The 19,427-nt window shown below is 37.4% G+C and overlaps 1 protein-coding gene across 3 annotated transcripts in view; it reads right to left on the bottom strand.

The window, feature by feature from the left end:
* The window catches only part of mTTF (mitochondrial transcription termination factor), a 52,343-nt gene extending 35,766 nt beyond the window's left edge, over positions 1–16,577 (bottom strand). For all 3 annotated transcript variants that reach the window (XM_090405182.1, XM_090405181.1, XM_090405180.1), the window contains exon 1: positions 15,403–16,577. In XM_090405182.1, the coding sequence (XP_090261308.1) occupies positions 15,403–16,320 (918 nt within the window). In that variant the 5' untranslated portion in view covers positions 16,321–16,577. The remainder of the gene's footprint in view (positions 1–15,402) is intronic.
* Positions 16,578–19,427: the final 2,850 nt, after the last annotated feature.

The following is a 19,427-nucleotide window of genomic DNA, read 5'->3' as shown; positions in this document are numbered from 1 at the left end:
TATATATATCTATATATACCAGTGGAGTAAGAGAGTGTGTACAGATGGCATAGAATAGAAGTCAAGTCTGTTGTGCAGACTTTCAGGACAATTGGAGGAATGCCATCAGGGCCAGGAGACTTTTTTGTGTCTAATTTAGACAACAGGTTTATGATATCTTTTTGGCAAAAGAATACAGGGGGCATTGCATGTTGGACAATTGGAATGACTGGAGGGCATTTGCCATTGTCAGTTATGTGTGCACTGGAGGCAAAGTGTGAAGCCAGGAGGTTAGCTTTTTCTGTGGGTAATGTTGCATTTGAGCCATCTGGGTATGACAGAGGTGGGAGTAGTGTAGGGCAAAAATTACAACAAACTGCCTTGGCAAGAGACCAAAAGGCATGGCTGCCATTTGGACAGGCAGCAAGCTTCCTGCCTGTTCAAATTCTGTTTTAGAAGCATTGAAGGAGGATGGGGTTCTTGATCTGAGCCAGTTATGGTATGTCTGATTTTTCATTTGTACCGCATTGGCACATCTTTTGGAGAACCAGGGTTTAGTTAGGGGACGGCAGTTCAGAGTAGTGTGGGGAATGTATGTTTTCATGCCAGTGAAGCTTACTTTGGTGATATGTTTGGACTGGAAAATCAGAAACAATAATCCAACCATGGGAATGTAGCATAAAAAATTTCGGAGACTGTCCCATTTGGCACTGTTATAATACCAAACTACTCCTGTGTGGGAGTGACTGTGTAAGCGTTGTTGCATGGGGGAGGAGATGAGCACCAGGTTGTGTTCAGAATTACCCAGGAGGCTCGCTACATTCACTACATATTTGGAGGGGTCATTAGTAAAGAAGAGATCTAGGATATTTGGAGAGTGGTTCGGGTTATCTGGTATTCGGGTCGGCTTTTGAACAATTTGTGTAAGGTCATTAGTGATGGCAAATGTTTCAGCATCTCTGCCTGCAGGATCTGTACAACTGGAAGAAGATAGCCAACTGGTGTTATGGTCATTAAAATCACCCAGGAGGATGATTTTGCTGTTAGGAAGTTGGACTGGAGAAAATCAACTTTTAGGGAGAGCAAATGAAAGAGCTCAGAATGATTGGTGGTATTAGGAGAGACAGCAGATGAATTTGACTGAGTGGGGGAGGGATAGCTTTAGTCAAAGAAGTTTGAAGTTGGGCGATTCTAGGTTAGGTGCTCTCTGGCAGGGTATATCAGAGCAGATATATGCACAGATGCCACCCTTGGGGCGAAAGGAGTTAAATAGTGTATAGTTAAGGAGGTTGAGATGGATAGTGCTGGGGGAAGGTGAGATTTGAGTTTCTGTTAAAAAGAGTATATGGGGTTTGGCAGACTGCAGATGATAGTGGATGCTATTAAGGTTAGAATTGAGGCCACAAATGTTGGAAGTGGATATGCAAGGTTCTGTGAAGCATGGATTTGACTGCAAGGGTCTTGCACGTTTCCTATGCAGTGTCTGCATACTGGTCTCCTTGGTGGCTAATAGTGGAGTCACTTTGTTTTTGCACTAGTTTGGTTTGTTTGTAGTCTATCATCCAACTGTTGTCTCCATTTTGGTGTTAATCTTCTAGTTGTCTTCAGAGTTGGCGTCTTTGTTCTCTCTGGGCAAAGGTTAAATCGGGCCAAGCCCGTATGCGCGACTGGGGAAAAATGTTCTTTAGCTTGTTGTTTATCACCATTATAAATTTGGATTTGTTTGTTGGTGTGTCGCAGGTCACTTTTACAAGACGTGAAAAGTTCGTTCCGTCCTTTCTTTTGTTTATGGGTCTGAAATGATGGCATTTAATGATATTTTTGGGATCGAGATTGAATTTTCCTGCTAGTTTGCTGACATCTTTTAAGGATTCATTGTTTTCCATCGGAAAGTTCAGGATAACGGAGTTGAGTCTCCTATTTACGGCCTCGAGCGACTCGTGTACCATAGATGCAATTAGTTTGTTAGCTGGTACGGGTGCACTTGCGATCGGGTGCTGGTCGTCGAGTATCTCGAGCTTTGTTTCCAACTTTCTGATTTTGTAGGAGAAAGTATCTATCATAGTATTAAACTGTTGTTCGAGGTTTACAACTCTCTTGCCTAGGTTTAGTAGCTGTTTTACGGAAGGGAGGTACATTGTACAGAAGTAGGGCTGGATGAGATCGGTCAAAAGCTTTTACGCCGATTCATCTATTTTCGTGCAGGAAGTATGCAGCCACTTGCAACAGAAATCGCACAATATACCTTTTTTTCCCTTTCTTTAACTTCGGTTTAACAGCTGCAGCACTTCGCGATGTCATTTAGTTTGTTGGCGATCGGCGACGCTATGTTGATGGAATTAGAGGTAATCTTTCATTGTTGGCCTTTGTTGCCGCCATCTTTACTTTGCACGGTAGCGCTTTCACGTGGCTGTTTTTTAATTGAAAAAATAGCTGATTTAATGGACTAAGGGTACTTACGAGTTGAACTGAAATAATCAGTTCCTTAGTACCTTCTGTTAGTTTTCCCATTTACTGCTTATTTTCCACAAAATACATTTGGAATTATGATGAAATGTGGGAGCATAAGTTTAAAGTAACTTATTCACAGGCGCCACACCACATAGCCCTGATCTGCTATAGGAATATGCTATTGATATATATATATATATCATGGCACACAATATATTAACAAACTGAAATGGTTAAAAAAAAAATGCATTTACTGGACAAATGTTGAATCTGATGCTTGGTTTCTTGGAAAATATTTTTATAGTAACTTAGGTTCAACATAACTATTCATTTTGCTTAAAAATTATGGAAAGCACACATTAACATATGTAATGACCTTGCAACATGTGAGCCTCATAATAAATAAATAACGAATAAATAAAACATCATATGGGTTCAATTCAGGATTAAGAGTTGGCTAAAAACATTCACAGCTGTGGTGATTAGAATAACACTGTGATATTAGGACAAAAGGTTGGGTGCTAAAAATCCAATAAACATTCACTCTGTGCTTTCATGGTGAAACAGTGATCAGCATTCATTATGTGAACCTCCGTAGCTCAGTCGGTATAGATGAAGTCTGCTGGCTGGAAAGACCTGGGTTCGATTCCTGTCCATGAACCTTATCTAGTCTCTTTCAACTAAAGGTGAGTTAGTCAGTCTCATATGGAGGCAGGAATTTTGTTAACCCGGAAACTCAGGTTTTTCGTCCCACAAAGCAGGCAAACTGGCCCTGTGAACACAGACACACACACATACACACGGATCTACAGTCATAAAATACATACTTAATCCCTCATTAGGAGGGCTCAACCATCTAAGGCAGTGTTTCTCAAAGTGTGGTATGTGGACCCCGGGGGTCCACGAAAGGTCTTCAGTGGATCCATGGTAATTTTCGGCTATGCATCATTAACGCATGGAATAAAATTTAAGTTTGAGATTGTAAAACGTTCCTATTGTATCACTGAATAAGGTACAGAGACATCTGCAGGCTGTGTAATATGTTTCTCAACAAACAGTGGAATTAGAGACAACGGCACTAACTAATGAATCGCATGATCCCTCCAACATAAAATGTTGTATAGTAGACAATCAAAACCACATGGTGCACTGGCAACATATGGTTTTGTTTGAGTGAACGTGTTAAAACTAAGAAATATATAGTGAATATGTTTCAGATATTATATAAGGAATTCGGTTGAAGAGAATTAGCATTTCAACTGAACTGTCTGCTTGCCTTTGTCAATTAGTAGCGCAATCTTTTGTTAATACCGCACCAATCATATGAACGTCTTCATAGCTGCTTTATCTCTACTGGCCTGCCATTCCTGTCTGTTTTGAGTTCTGCTTTCACTAGCCATTTGTTGAAGGAATGTTCATTAAATATGTTAATTTTTTTTAGCTTTCAAATTCTTAAGTATGGATCATTGGTTAAAGACTGGATTTTTAAAATGCGCAAAAGAGAGTAACATAGTAGATACAAGTAGCTGTCAGCAACAAGAAAATGTTGATAGTGTATCTGGATCAAGTGAAATTGATAAGTGTGTGTCGTCTGACATCTCTAAAGAACCAACTAGGAAGAAGATGAGAAAACTTCGTAAGTACAATATAAATTACTTGAAATGTGGATTTTCATGGACGGGAAATTAAGAGGAACCTATTCCATTATGTGCAATTTGCGGCGAAACTTTAAAAAATGAAAGCATGAAATTTAAATCGCCATTTTGAATTGAAACATAATGAATGAAAGGACAAACTTGTCGAATTTTATCAAAATGAACTAAAAAATTGAAAAGAATCTCAAAAAGTGATGTCAATCGTGTCAGGAGGTGAAAACATGAAGGCTTTAGAAGCTTCATATCGTGCGTCACTATTAATAGCAAAAAGTGGTGCAGCAGAAACAATTGGTGAAACTTTGGTCAAGCCTGCAGCAAAAATAATAGCGGAAATTATGATCGGAGATGATGCAAAAAGATCTTTTGATCGGATTTGCCTTTCAAATAATACCGTTCATCGAAGAATCACTGAAATGGCTAAAAATATAAAACAAACATTGTTATCCGATATATGTAAGAGTCGTTATTATGCATTGCGGGTAGAGGAATCCACCAACATTACAAATTTTGCAAATCTTCTAGTGTTCGTTAGGTATGAAAAAAATCATGACGACCTTTTATATTGCCAACCCTTGCCAGAACATACAACAGGAGAAGAAATATTCAACAGTATAAATATCTTTATGCATCAAAACAAGCTTGATTGGAAAAGTTGTGTTGGAATAAGCACGGATGGAGCGAAATCTATGGTCGGATCTAAAAAAGGGCGTGTTTCAAGGATTCAAGCTGTTGCAAAGTTGACACACTGCTGCATACACAGGGAGACTTTGGCTACACATATGATGTCTAAAGACCTAAGAAAAGTTCTTGATGAAGCTGTAAAAATCATAAATTATATTAAAGGCCATCCTCTAAACGCCAGACTTTTCTCTCAACTTTGCAAAGAAATGGGAACAACTATACACAACTTCTTTTCCATACCGATGTTCGTTGGCTTTCTCGTGGAAAAGTCCTTACTCGTTTATTTAAACTTCGGAATGATCTACAAGTTTTTCTTGATGAAAAATGTGAATTGAAAAAGCATTTACATAATTGGAAATGGCTCAGTCAATTAGCATACCTGGCAGATATATTTACTGTATTAAATAGTCTTAATTTATCTTTACAAGGCAAGGAAATTTCTATATTTCATGTCCAAGATAAAGTGAATGCCACATTGGCAAAAATGAAGTTATGGCAAAAGCGGGTTGGTAATGGAGAATTTGATGCGTTTTCATCGCTTCATGAATTGCTCGCAAATTCAAATGAAAAAATTGATGATGATGTGAAAATTACTATCGTGCAGCATTTAAAAAGCTTACTAATGAATCTAGAAAAGTATTTCCCTGAATTGGACATTAATATTGAGTGGATAAGATACCCTTTCAATAAAAACAAATTTATGCCAAAGGGTCTATCGTCAATAGAAGAACAACAACTTTTAGACCTAGCTTCCGATGGTTTCCTAAAAAATAAATACAGTGAGAATACATTATCATCATTTTGGCTACAAATACAGAATGAATTTCCTGAATTAACAGATAAAGCTCTAAGGTTCATTTTTCTATTTACAAGTTCATATCTGTGCGAATTGGATTTTTGGCCCTTGTAGACATTAAGACGAAGAGGAATCACATTATAGATGTCGAATCGCACCTGAGATTGAAATTAACTATAGAGCCAAATTTTGCTGAAATTTTATCTCACCATAAGCAATTTCACTCCTCTCATTGATGATAAATTATTTCAAGTAAGTAAAACTTTATAGCATCTTTATAGTTTGTTCTATTAAAAATAAATCATATTTTTACATGAACATATAAACTCAAATAAAATAGATATTTATTTTTTTAATATTTTAAATTAATTAATTTATTTGTTTTATTATTATTATTATTAAACAAGACCTCATGGAGTCAAAGACTCATCTAGGAGGTCCTTTTATCTCACACACATCTCATCATACCACGTCTTAAACACATTCAAACTCCTTGCAGACACCACACTCTCAGGCAAGGCATTCCAATCAATCACAACTCTGCACGAAAAAAACCTGCCTCTCACTCCCCTACTCACACCCTCATTATACAGTTTCCAGGAATGACCTCTGGTTCTCCCCTGATCTCCCACTATTCTCTGTAGAACTTCTCCACCATTGATCCTATAACAACCCCTTACCAACTTGTAGGTCTCTATCATATCTCCCCTCTTCCTTCTCTCCACTAGACTCTGCAAATTGCATCTTTTCAATCTTTCCTAATACTCGACATTCCAGAGGTCAGAAACTACCTTAGTCAGTCGCCTTTGGACCCTTTCCAACATCGCTTCATCCTTCTGAAAACCAGGTGACCAAATCTCGGCACAATAGTCCATGTGTGGCCTAATCAAAGCCTTATACAATGGAACAAGAATCTCCCTACTTCTACACGTCAGTGTCCTCCACATCATTCCCAGAAGTCTTTGTGTTGTCTTCACAATTTTGGCAATGTGTCCCCTAAATTTTAGATCCTTATCTACTATCACCCCCAGATCTCTTATTTCCTCTACTTCCAACAATATGTTCTCACCAAGCATAAATTCTGCATCCCATCTTTGTTTTCCAAATTTTAAAACCTTACATTTTGCAACATTGAACTCACATCCCCATTTGCTTGCCCAATCACTCAATTTATTCAAGTCTTCTTGCTAGGCCACAACATCTTCACTACTCTTTATGGTTCGTCCCAACTTTGCATCATCTGCAAACAACTGAATATCTGCATCCAAATCTTCGCCAATATCATTAATATACAAGTTAAATAGTAATGGCCCTAAAACAGATCCCTGAGGCACTCCACTAGTGACTTTCCTTTTCCTGGATATTGCACCCCCATACACAACTTGTTGATACCTATCAGATAGCCAGTCTCCAATCCAATGCACTAATCTACTATCCAACCCCATCTGCTCTAGTTACTGTCAACTTATCATGAGGTACTCTATCAAAAGCTTTTGCGAAATCCAAGTATATTACTGTGTATCCTTTTCCTCTGTCCAAGGAAGCAGTCGCTTTATTGTAATAAGTAAGTAGATTACTAAAAACATGACCTCCCTTTAGCAAATCCATGCTGTCCATCAAAGATTATACCATTGTTGTCAACCCAACTCTGGATCCTAGTTCTCACAAGCTTCTCCAACAATAGTCCTTAATCACAACACCTGACACACAGATAGGCCTATAGTTTGATGCTTGAGTTCGATCACCTCCTTTATAAAGTGGCACAATCTTGCCCTCCTTCCACTCTTTAGGGACTTGACCAAGTGCAAGACTCGTATTAAAAAATATGTCAAGGCAGGTGTCAACTCTTAATTAATTAATTAATTAGGGGGCACTTGGTAATAATGAAAATTTAAGAAGGGGTCTGCAGATATCTGAAGATTGAGAAACACTGATCTAAGGGATGGGGGGGGGGAAGGAGGGAACCCCATACGAAATAATAAATAACATTCATTATACAAATTATGGAAACAACTAACGTCTTAAAGTAAATACTTCAGTTTAATATAAACCAAAATAATCACTCAACATTTCAACCTTCACATTACGATCATCATCTGGAATATACATATATATACCAAGAAACAAGCTACACTACAATCTACATGGTATGCCAAAGTTATATTAATCTAGTCAACTGTTAAAATTAATGGCCTGACCACTGGTGAAAAGGAAAAAACAAACCCTTATTACATCAACGCAAGAGTACAGTTATTATTATGATTTTTTTCTTTACAAAAATTAATTAAGTTAGAGAGCAACATGCTCTCACATAATTACTCATATAAGTACACACATAAATTAGAACAAAATAGCATGGATAGTGACTTGAATTTATTGCTTAGTCCTAAAGTCAGGAAACAAGTTTCAGGGTATGCTGAAAAACTTGAACTTATGTGGGTTGAATGTGTGCTATCCCAATTTTTGGAAATTTTATGCCACCATTACTGTTAAAATTAGGTCGGTTGATCAAAATTGCATAGGCTTCTTTAAATTTGCATTCATACCAGGTTTTTGTATGATGTAAAGAACAGGTACTTTTCAAATCAGTTTGGTGTACGGGGTTAAGAGGCCTGCTTTACCATAATTATTAAATTTAATATGTCGTTTATGTTCTTTTTTACAGATAGGAATTGTACATCCAATTTCACCAATATGAGGTAAGTTACATATAAGGCATGTGTGCAATGAATACGATATACTCCAAGGTGAGCCAATGAGGGGTGAGAAGGATCCTTAGAGAAGATGAATATGTTTTTTAATGTTATTATTATTATTATTGTTATTAAAACAAGACCTCATGGAGTCAAAGACTCATCTAGGAGGTCCTTTTATCTTACACACACATCTCATCATACCGTGTCTTAAACACATTCAAACTACTTGCAGACACCACGCTCTCAGGCAAGGCATTCCAATCACTCACAACTCTGCACGAAAAAACCTGCCTCTCACTCCCTTACTCACACCCTCCTTATACAGTTTCCAGGGATGACCTCTGGTTCTCCCCTGATCTCCCACTATTCTCTGTAGAACTTCTCCACCATTGATCCTATAACAACCCCTTACCAACTTGTAGGTCTCTATCATATCTCCCCTCTTCCTTCTCTCCACGAGACTCTGCAAATTACATCTTTTCAATCTTTCCTCATACTCAACATTCCAGAGGTCAGAAACTACCTTAGTCATTCGCCTTTGGACCCTTTCCAACATCTCTTCATTCTTCTGAAAACCCGGTGACCAAATCTGGGCACAATAGTCCAAGTGTGGCCTAATCAAAGCCTTATACATTGGAACAAGTATCTCCCTACTTCTACATGTCAGTGTCCTCCGCATCATTCCCAGAAGTCTTTGTGTTGTCTTCACAATTTTGGCAATGTGTTCCCTAAATTTTAGATCCTTATCCACTATCACCCCCAGATCTCTTATTTCCTCTACTTCCAACAATATATTCTCACCAAGCATAAATTCTGCATCCCATCTTTGTTTTCCAAATTTTAAAACCTTACATTTTGCAACATTGAACTCACATCCCCATTTGCTTGGCCAATCACACAATTTATTCAAGTCTTCTTGCAAGGCCACAACATCTTCACTACTCTTTATGGTTCGTCCCAACTTTGCATCATCTGCAAACAACTGAATATCTCCATCCAAATCTTCACCAATATCATTAATATATAAGTTAAATAGTAATGGCCCTAAAACAGACCCCTGAGGCACTCCACTAGTGACTTTCCTTTTCCTGGATATTGCACCCCCATACACAACTTGTTGATACCTATCAGATAGCCAGTCTCCAATCCAATGCACTAATCTAATATCCAACCCCATCTGCTCTAGTTTGACTGTCAACTTATCATGAGGTACGCTATCAAAAGCTTTTGCGAAATCCAAGTATATTACTGTGTATCCTTCTCCTCTGTCCAAGGAAGCAGTCACTTTATTGTAATAAGTAAGTAGATTACTAAAACATGACCTCCCTTTAGCAAATCCATGCTGTCCATCAAAGATTATACCATTGTTGTCAACCCAACTCTGGATCCTAGTTCTCACAAGCTTCTCCAACAACTTAACCACAACACCTGACACACAGATAGGCCTATAGTTTGATGCTTGAGTTCGATCACCTCCTTTATGAAGTGGCACAATCTTGCCCTCCTTCCACTCTTTAGGAACTTGACCAAGTGCAAGACTCGTATTAAAAAAATGTGTCAACTCTCTAGCACACTCCTTCAGAATACGTGGTGATATATTATCAAGTCCCACAGCCTTATTTACATCTAGTTTACTCAACTCCCCAAACACCTCTTGCTCACTTACAGTCAGTCTCTCCTCCCCATCATTAACTGCTCTTAATCTCTCCATGAAGTCACATTCACAAGATTGAAAGATCTTTATGAATTGCTCATTAAGTATCTCCACAACACATTCTGCAACAGCTGTCTTTATACCATTTCCTCCAATCAATGTCATCCTTCCATAATCATTCTTTCTTTTGCTTGCTACATATCGAAAGAACTCCCTAGGATTCTTTTTGGCTTCATTAGCTAACTGCTGTTCATACCTCTCTTTAGCTACTCTCACCAACCAAGTCACACAATGCCTTTTTTTTTCTGTATTGCATGCTTAATCTCTTTATTCATCCATCTCACCCGTGGTATACATTTAGACATTGCATCTACTAAATAGTTTTTGAAAATCCCCCAAGCTGCATTGATCTCTTTTCCAGCTAACTCCTCATTCCATGCTACATCTGCAAGCTGTCTCCTGAGCTCTTCATAATCACCCCCTTGTAGTTCCACATATACCCTTTTTTTCACAGGGGTCCTTGCACTGCTGGCAACCACCCAGGTAATCACCTCATGGTCACTTTCACCAATTGGTGGATGATTTGACACCTCATTTATAATTACATCCTCCGATGAGATGACCAAATCCAAGACCCTTAATCCTCGTGTGCCCTCTGTTACATACTGTCTGAGGTAGTTATCCCTCAAAAACTCAAGAAACTCATTTTCTTTACTTCCAGTCGCTATCTCTTCATTCCAGTCTATATTGCCATAATTAAAATCACCCATAATGATCACCCTTTTCTTATTTGCTTGGCTTATTTGACTATACATTTCACTATCACCACCATCCACATTACCAGGTCTATAACAACATCCCACCAAGTATTTGATTCTATTCACCTCTATCTCACACCATACTGCCTCAAAACCACTGGCCCTATTTCCCTCTTGCATCTCTACCTTGTATGGATATTATAGGTGGTTTAAAAGTAGCATTAAAATTATAATGATGTAGAATTCTATATTTTTTCTGATAACCTTTTAATGCATGGGAGAACTATGGTTTTAATGTAATCTATATTATATGTATTTTTTTTATGAAGTTTTATGAAGAACTTTATTCATAGTATTTACTGAAGCATTTAATTTAACATGGTAGTTGCTTCCATAATTTGTATAATGAATTCACTCTGTGTTGTGATGTCATACAAAATCAATGTTCATGATAAACTTCTCTTTGTCTTATCATGTTCAGAAAATTGCTGCAAGACTGAAAATTTGCAGAGAAATACTTTCAGATTAAATTAAAAATTCATTAAACTGAACACTGATATATATATATATATATATATATATATATACGGCTTTTCTTACTTGCTCACTTTCCTAGAGTAAGCTGCACTGCATATCTCAGCAAAGATGTTTTTTGAAGAATAAGTGCTAATTACAAAATATCATCATTCCTTTATACTCTATTTTAAGGCTACACAGTGGTCAGCATTCATAGTTAAGAATTTATGAAGACACAACACGTGTGCTAAAATAATTATTTCACTTAATATTACGAAAATAACATTCAACGTTTCAATCTCTGTATTGGGGTCATCATCAGGAAAATACATATGTATAAGATTCAAGTTACATACCACCGTACTTTACAAAGGTAAAATGAATCTAACTGCTTATTAATCTTTTACCTAGCCTGACCTCTTGTGAATATGTTTAAGAAGTGTGATAGTTATTGTGTGAATAATGTGCTTGTTGATCTCCCCTAATGCATCTTTAGATATGTCTGTATAATCATAAAAATCAATCACATAGAGAATGATTGTAAGATGCCAAGAAATTATATGGTTTAAAGATACTAAGAAATTATGTACTTGGTTAAATCCTTTATCCAAGTGTAAGCAAACAAAGCCTTGTGCATGAAGTCACTTCACGACTGGGCTACTTGCATATAGAGGCTGATAACACATGAATTGCCTTAGTATCCCACGATGCAATGCACATATCCTTATGGACATGTACAATGCTATGCATTATGGGAAGGGTCATAAAGAGTTTTTTCAAACTGTGGCAAGCAGAAAGAAGAATGTTTATGTTAAGATAATGTCAATGGATGAAAATGGTAGAATAACTGCTGCAGAAGACATACTTGAGGCATTCAGTGAACAATTCATAAGGGTGTTTCATCCTCATAAAGGTGAAATCATAAGAAACTCAAGTCTAGAGGAAACAGGAGAGGATGGCTTAACTATGAGTGGGCAAGGGGTATATGAGGAAATAAATAAGCTCAATGTCAATAAGGTGATAGGATCTGATGATGCTTCACCATGTATCTTAAAGAATGCTCCAGGGAATTGACACAGCTGTTTAATATCTCGCATGCCCCAAGAGAATTGAAAGAAGGTAACTGTTTCACTGAATACAGGTGGTGATAAGGTGAAGATACAAATTATAGGTTACTCTGTATATCTAGAGTTGTGGTTAAGGTACTGGAGAGAGTAGTGAAAACTAGGATACAGACATGGGTAGATAACAGCAGTATTCTCTGTGATTGTCAGCATGGATTTGTTAAAGGGAGATCATGTTTTACCACCTTACTTATGTACTATAATAAGATGACAAATATACTAATCAAGAGAGATGGATATGTGAGATAATCTGATATCATTGAATAGTGGATATCTGCTATTCAGTGATATCAGATTAGCAATATACTTAGCTTTTGCAAAACCTTTTGATAAACTGCCACACGACAAGGTGTTAAATATATTGAAACAGATGGGATTGGATAACAGACTAGCGAGTTGGATAGGTGGCTGGCTGTCACATAGGTATCAAAAAGTTGCATACGGAAATGCGGTATCCGAAAAGAGGAAAGTCACTAGTGCCGTGTGTTGAGGCTGAAATGCTGGGAGAAACTCATGTTAGAAGCTTAATGGAGTGAAACAGCACCAACAACTCCCCCCCACCTCAAGCCCTTCAGTTCATTTATTCCCCTACCCCAGGATATAGATTATTTAAAATACACAAACCCAATTCCCCACCACCACCATCCTAAGACCAATAGTAAATGCTACAGATTCCCCATGCTATAAATTAGCAAAACAGTTTGCAAGCTCTTAGCCTCCTAACTGGTCATACCACTTCCTATATAAAAAAAAAACTATCCATTTAACATTCTATTGAGAATTGAATGTTAAATAATACAGATATTTTAATTAGATTTGATATCACCTCACTATTCACAAATAGTTCCTTAAATGACACCCATATCACTTATAAAGAAGGTTTTTCCTCCTGATATTACTGATCTATTTCCCTTTGCTATCCATTCTGGATATTTCTCTTGAAAGTATACAAAATTTATAAACAGACAGAGAGTACCTCTATAGGTTCCCCCCCCCCCCCCATCTCAACCTCCTTGCCAATTTTTTATGGAATATTTTGAAAAATAAGCTCTTGCCCTAGCCCCTCTCAAACCTTCCATCTGGCTATGTGGATATGTTCTTTATTTGACATTATAGCCTGGACACAGACTCTTTCCTCTCTCACCTCGGTCTTCATGCTAGAATCTAGCTTAACAATGAAAAAGAAACTAATAATAGTTTAGCCTTTCTAGACGGCAACACGCATACCCAATGGTAACATGTCCTTTTCAGTATACAGGAAGTCTACCCACACAAGCAGATACATTCACAAATTTTCCCATACTCCCCACCCTCATCAATATGGTATCATTAATACACTAACCAATAGAGCCTATAATCTTTGTTCTAATGAGTCCTCTCTTACAACAGAACTTAATCATATACACTACACCTTACCTAATGACTACAGGTCCCACAGTATCAAAAACACGATCAATCCTTCCCCAAATCCTCAATCTTCCCTTCAGGAAGATTTTAGTAATACTATCATCATCTCCTATGTACAAAATACAATCGCTGCATAGCTTTCAAACCCCACTGAGAGTTTGCTACCCTTATACACTCTACTAAGATCAGCTCCCTCCTCTTTCTCTGTGCCTGGAGTATATAAAGTGCCCTATATCTGCAAGTTGACCTACTATGACATGTGGAAGCAAACATCCACATGGAAGAACACAAAAAAATACATCTGCAGTCACGATTAAAGTCAATCGAGCCTTGTGGAACCATGCTTTTGATACAGCTCATAGAATCAATTGGAAAAGGACCACAACGCTCTATCACAATGAATTTAGAAAAGAAACACTCTTTTTTGAGATCTAGCTGCCCTCTGAAATCAGCCTAATTTAAATAAATATGGTTGTATTAAACTTCCCAAAATATGGAAAACAATATCATTTTGAGATGCCAGTTTACTGCCAACTGGCACCCACAAAGGGGCGCCCAATAGTTAGGATTCGAATCTTTCATCTATGTGTTTCACTTAGTTTTGTGCTGTTTTTGTGTGTTACAAGTCTCATCGTGTACTCCCTGATGATATGTCAGTGACTGATGAAATGTGGAAGAATTAATATTTTTAATACTTTCTCAATGCTGTTTCACTGCATTAAGCCTCTAACATGAGTGACTAATGGTGTTGCAGGGGTTTATATTGGGGCCATAGTTGTTCAATTTGTGCATTAATGATATTAGGATGGGCTTATATACAACTGTTGGCAGATGATGCCAAATTGAGGAGAACAATGCAGAGTCAAGCTGATGTTATGGCCTTACAGGAGGACTTGAATAGATTGTATGAATGGGCAGGTAAGTGGAACTGTCAGTTCAAAGTGTCAAGTTTTGAAATTTGGTAAGCAACACTGGAATTCAAGATATACATTTGATGGAGATGAGTAATCTGGGAGTGGTAGTGGACAATGACCTCAAATTCAGAGGTCACATTATACACACAACATCATCACATTGGATGATGGCATTGATGCATTGGATATTGACATGCAGAAATAAAGAGATAGTGATTACATTGTATAAAGCCTTGATCAGGACTCATATGGATTACTGTGCACAGATTGGGACACAGGGTCTTCATTGTGATGAGAATAGAAAGGATCCAAAGATTCACCAAGATGGTAGCTGGTCTTTGTAACATGGAGTATGAAGACAGATTGAAAGAATGTAATATGCAAAACCTCATGAATAGGAAGGGAGAAGGGGAATATGATTGAGACATATAAGATGGTCAGGGATTGTTACCAAGTTAACATGGAAGAAATTTTTCATAGAATAGAAAAGAGTGGGAATAGAAAGAGGCCATCCCTGGAAATTGTATAAAGATTGTGATCAAAGGAGTGAGAAGTAGGATCTTTGCATGGAGAATGGTTGGTGAGTGGAATGCATTGCCTGAGTATGTTCTAAATGTAAACACACTGAATCAGTTTAAGGCATGGTTGAACAGATACTTTGTGCGTGATAGTTGGTACCTTCCACAATGAGTCTCTGATTATGTGGAGGTCAGATTTTAATAACACAAAACTTACTCCTGCTATTTTAAATATATTATTGTTTCAGCATACCTGCTTTAATTTTGTGGGTGAAATGGAAAGTAAAGATGGCCACTTTTCATTAAGATGAACAACATACTCATTGGTACAACCAAGTCTTGCTGCTAAGTATTCTGCATTGTTGGGGTGAGAATCTAATGATTCTGTCTTCGCCACCCACTTGCGAATGGTCGTTAGGAAATGTTCATTAGAGCAACGTAACATCCATGTTTTTAAAGGCATGTTAACCATTTTTGCCATCGAAATACGTTGGGACGAAATATATTCACTACCTGAAATGCAATTTAGATCTTGTAAAATGGCGTCTGGTGTTATGCCTGCATTCTTTAGCATTTCCAAACGTGTTTTTAGAGTTGAAAAATCTAGGCTCAATAGGCGATGGTTGCGAAAAAGCGCATCAGCTATTATTTTACTGTTTATTCCTAAATTCTGGGCCATGTATGAAACACGCATGAGAAAATCATCTGGATCACTACACTGGGTTTTAAGATTTTGTAATGTCTTCACTGATAGAAACAATAATGGCAATTCTATTTTTGACAAGCAAAGTTTTTTTAGAAGACGAAATTTATAATTAATTGTAACTGAAGAATAGCCTAGAAGCAACCGTTGTTCTTTTATTTCTTCTATGTTGTAGCCATGTGACACAAGCAACAGCATTATTCGGTTTGCGTTATCTTGAGTAATATTTGATAATTCTGGTTTTTCATTTATCATTTCTTCAATATCAGACGACTTGAACTGAAACAATTTTATTAAATAATCATGAGTCTGGTCATGCTTAGAAGAAAAAGATCGTAACCCATCTTGAACAAAGAGTCGAAACGATACCATTTCCGGAAATAAACGGTTAGAATTCTTATACAATACATACTTAGATAACTCCCTATACCAGCCAAAAACTGCATACACTTTATTATAATAATTCATGGTAATATACCATCTTCTAAACACATCCAATACACGATGTCATATGCACCAAAAATAAATAGAAAGCAATTACGCTACACAAATCCGCTAGGTTAGCGATACTGGCCTTTATGAACAAAAACTCTCTTTAAATATGAATTTAAGATGATAGTCAGTGTCAATGTATCCACTTTCATCATTATAAGAAACTCTACAATTGCACAACTTTATATATAATATGGTTTTGAGAAATATATACAAACACTGTTAAATCCTTATTCTCAACAGCTCCATTCGTTATTGCCATTGGTCACACTCTAAAGAAATTTGAAATATACCTTCCAACTAAGCTAATATATCAAAAGAAAAGACTTTATATCAGTTTCCTGGTTAGAAATAAGGAAATATGATTTCTATCATGACGTCATCTATGCACTGAATCTCCAAAAGCAAAGGTTAGTCGATTGGTGGAGCCTCTGCTACTAATGGCTCACGCAAGTTAAGCAAGTTTGAGCGCGGTTAGTAGTTGGAAGGAATCTATAGTTCGATGCTATTGGCACACTCTCCCACAATGAGTCTTTGGATTCCCTGGAGGTGTCACATAATAATAATCATAATAATAATAATAATAATAATAATAATAATAAGAAGAAGAAGAAGAAGAAGAAACGATGAGTCTTTGGACTCCCTGGAGGTGTCTAATAATAATAATAAAAAAATAAAATAAAATAATAATATATCAAGTGCATTTTTGATAAAGAAATTCTACCGGAAGTCCCAAAACACCCTCCGATCGCAATAGCTGAAAGACGTAAGCGATGAGATATGATAGAAGCATGTAAGTTATAAAAAGGAGTTTTTTGGGGATTGACTCTGATGACATTTTTTGACATACAGCGCTGTAGAGGCAAGAACGAGGGATTTACCCTGGGAATTGTGTAAGAGTGTGAGTAACAAGAGTATTAGGGCTAAATTTTTTTTGCTAAGAGGGTGGCGAATGGGTGGAATGTATCACCTGATGTACATGCGAGTGCTTCGTCTGTGAATGAGTTTAAGAAGAAGTATGATAGGTATTGTGTGATTAATGGTTAGTGTGTGTCAATATAGTCTTCTGATATGAATCACCAGAATCGTCGCCGAAGAACCTATGGAGATATCCGTACAATAGTACCTCAGTGAAAGTGAGATGTGCACTAGACCGACCGAAAAAAGAGCGTCGTAAGTTCTATTCTAGTCATCGGCAAGAGGCATTTTTACTAACGCTTGTTTTTAATTTTTTTTTTACCGTTTACAGAATTGGTCCATCTCTGACAGGGACAAGCGGCTTTTTCAACCGGAAACTCGGGTTTTTTATTCAGTGAACTCAACACAATTGACCGTAGAACCCACATTATTTTCGGACAATAAATATAATGTTAGGATTAATGACCATGAGATGGAGGAACTTCTCAGCTGCCTCTCTGGTGCCTTCACCAAATAATAATAATATCAAACCGAAGAAAAAGAAATAAAAAAATCAGCTAACGCCTTTTTTTTTTACTGTATAGAGAGTAGGCAAGGCCGTTGTAGCCATACATGTTTAATTTACTCACGTGTTTCAAATACTCCTGTTTCCTTTTAAATTGAAATACATAAAAAATGCATGTTAAAGCGAAGTTTTATAGAAGACAAAATTTATATTTAATTGTAACTGAAGAATAGCCTAGCAGCGACAGCCTTCCATTCTCGTATAAGGAGTAGGCAAGGCCAGTTTAGCCCTACCTAACTTTTGGAGACTGAGTGGACAGTACAATTTCCACTGGTACCCAATCAGAGATAGCTGGCACAAGCCTATCACTAATTAAGCGACACACAGTGAAGGGAGACGGCCCAACAAGTGCAGCCATCTCGTGGTCCCTAATCATAATGCAATATATTTAATGTCTGAAATAATGTGGGTTCTATGGTTGATTTTCTTTTGTTACGGGACGAAAAACCCTAGTTTCCGGGAGGAAAAAACCCTCTTGTCCGTGCCAGAGATCGGCTAACTCAGGAACCCGTCGAAAAAAGGCTTAGAAAAGTTTCCTTTAGTCGCCGACTAGATTCGAAAGCAAGTCTCTCTTCGTGCAGTGAAACGCCCTGGTGTGCAAAGGCCCCATCCACTGAGCTACACAGGAGTTTTTTTTTCTTTCAAATAACTACTGTTTTTTAAATTATCAATCTCATCTAAGAATAGTTGCAAACCAATTATACTTTTGTACTCAAGCGTAGGTGTAGGTGTGCATGCACACTAAGAGTCGGATTAGGAGAAATTACGTTAAAAAATTACATCGACAATAGCACTGAGTAGATGCTCCAAGCCATTTTACAAGAAAGCTTTCCAAAAGCAATAGGAAATAAATTCAATTACGAAAAGAACAAGCCTTTATAACTCATTCGTTATAGGACGTAGTCCTTTGGTCAGAAGGACCTGGGTTTGATTCTCGTCAGTGACGTGAGGAACCTTAATCTGCTCTCTTTCGATGATATGCTAGCCGGTCTAATACGGAGGTAGTTTTTTTTTCTCCTCTTCTTCTTCTTCTTCATGAGGAGACACGAGTTTTTCGCCCTCGAGAACAGACAAACCGGACCCATGAACACACGCATCTACAGACATACGATACACCCGGAGGTATAGGGCTAACCACCTTAGCCTCGAAACCGTTGCGGTTGCAAGAATAAGAAACCCCGACACCGTAAAAAAAGGTAGTAGAGTAGGATTAAGAAAGAAAGAAACAAAAAAGAACAGAAAAATAAATTATATGTACTGGAAAAATAAATCCCCACTGCCAATTTCTTAGAGACATACAGAGGGAAAGTTGACATCACCAAGTTGTTGGAAATGGCTCCAATATGGATATATTAAAGAAGAAAAAGAATAATTCATTCTTTTTTTTTTCTCTACAACTAACAATCTCATGGAGTGGGACAAAAACTGTTCTCCTTACATAGAGGACGATCACCATTCAAGAATTTTCAAAGAAGCAGCCACAGTCGCCCGTTCTACTGTCAACCTTAACAGAAATCAAGGCCTAATACTCCCAGAGATATGGAAAACCCTAATCCAAACTTTAAAAACGGAAGAAATGAACTTTAATACAAACTGCAGA

Source organism: Typopeltis vanoorti, chromosome 15, assembly GCF_054136105.1.
Source record: "Typopeltis vanoorti isolate ZY-2024b chromosome 15, IOZ_Tvanoo_1.0, whole genome shotgun sequence".
NCBI lineage: Eukaryota > Metazoa > Arthropoda > Arachnida > Uropygi > Thelyphonidae > Typopeltis > Typopeltis vanoorti.
Note: the sequence above shows the minus strand (reverse complement) of the source record. Positions and strands in the feature narration are given on the sequence as shown.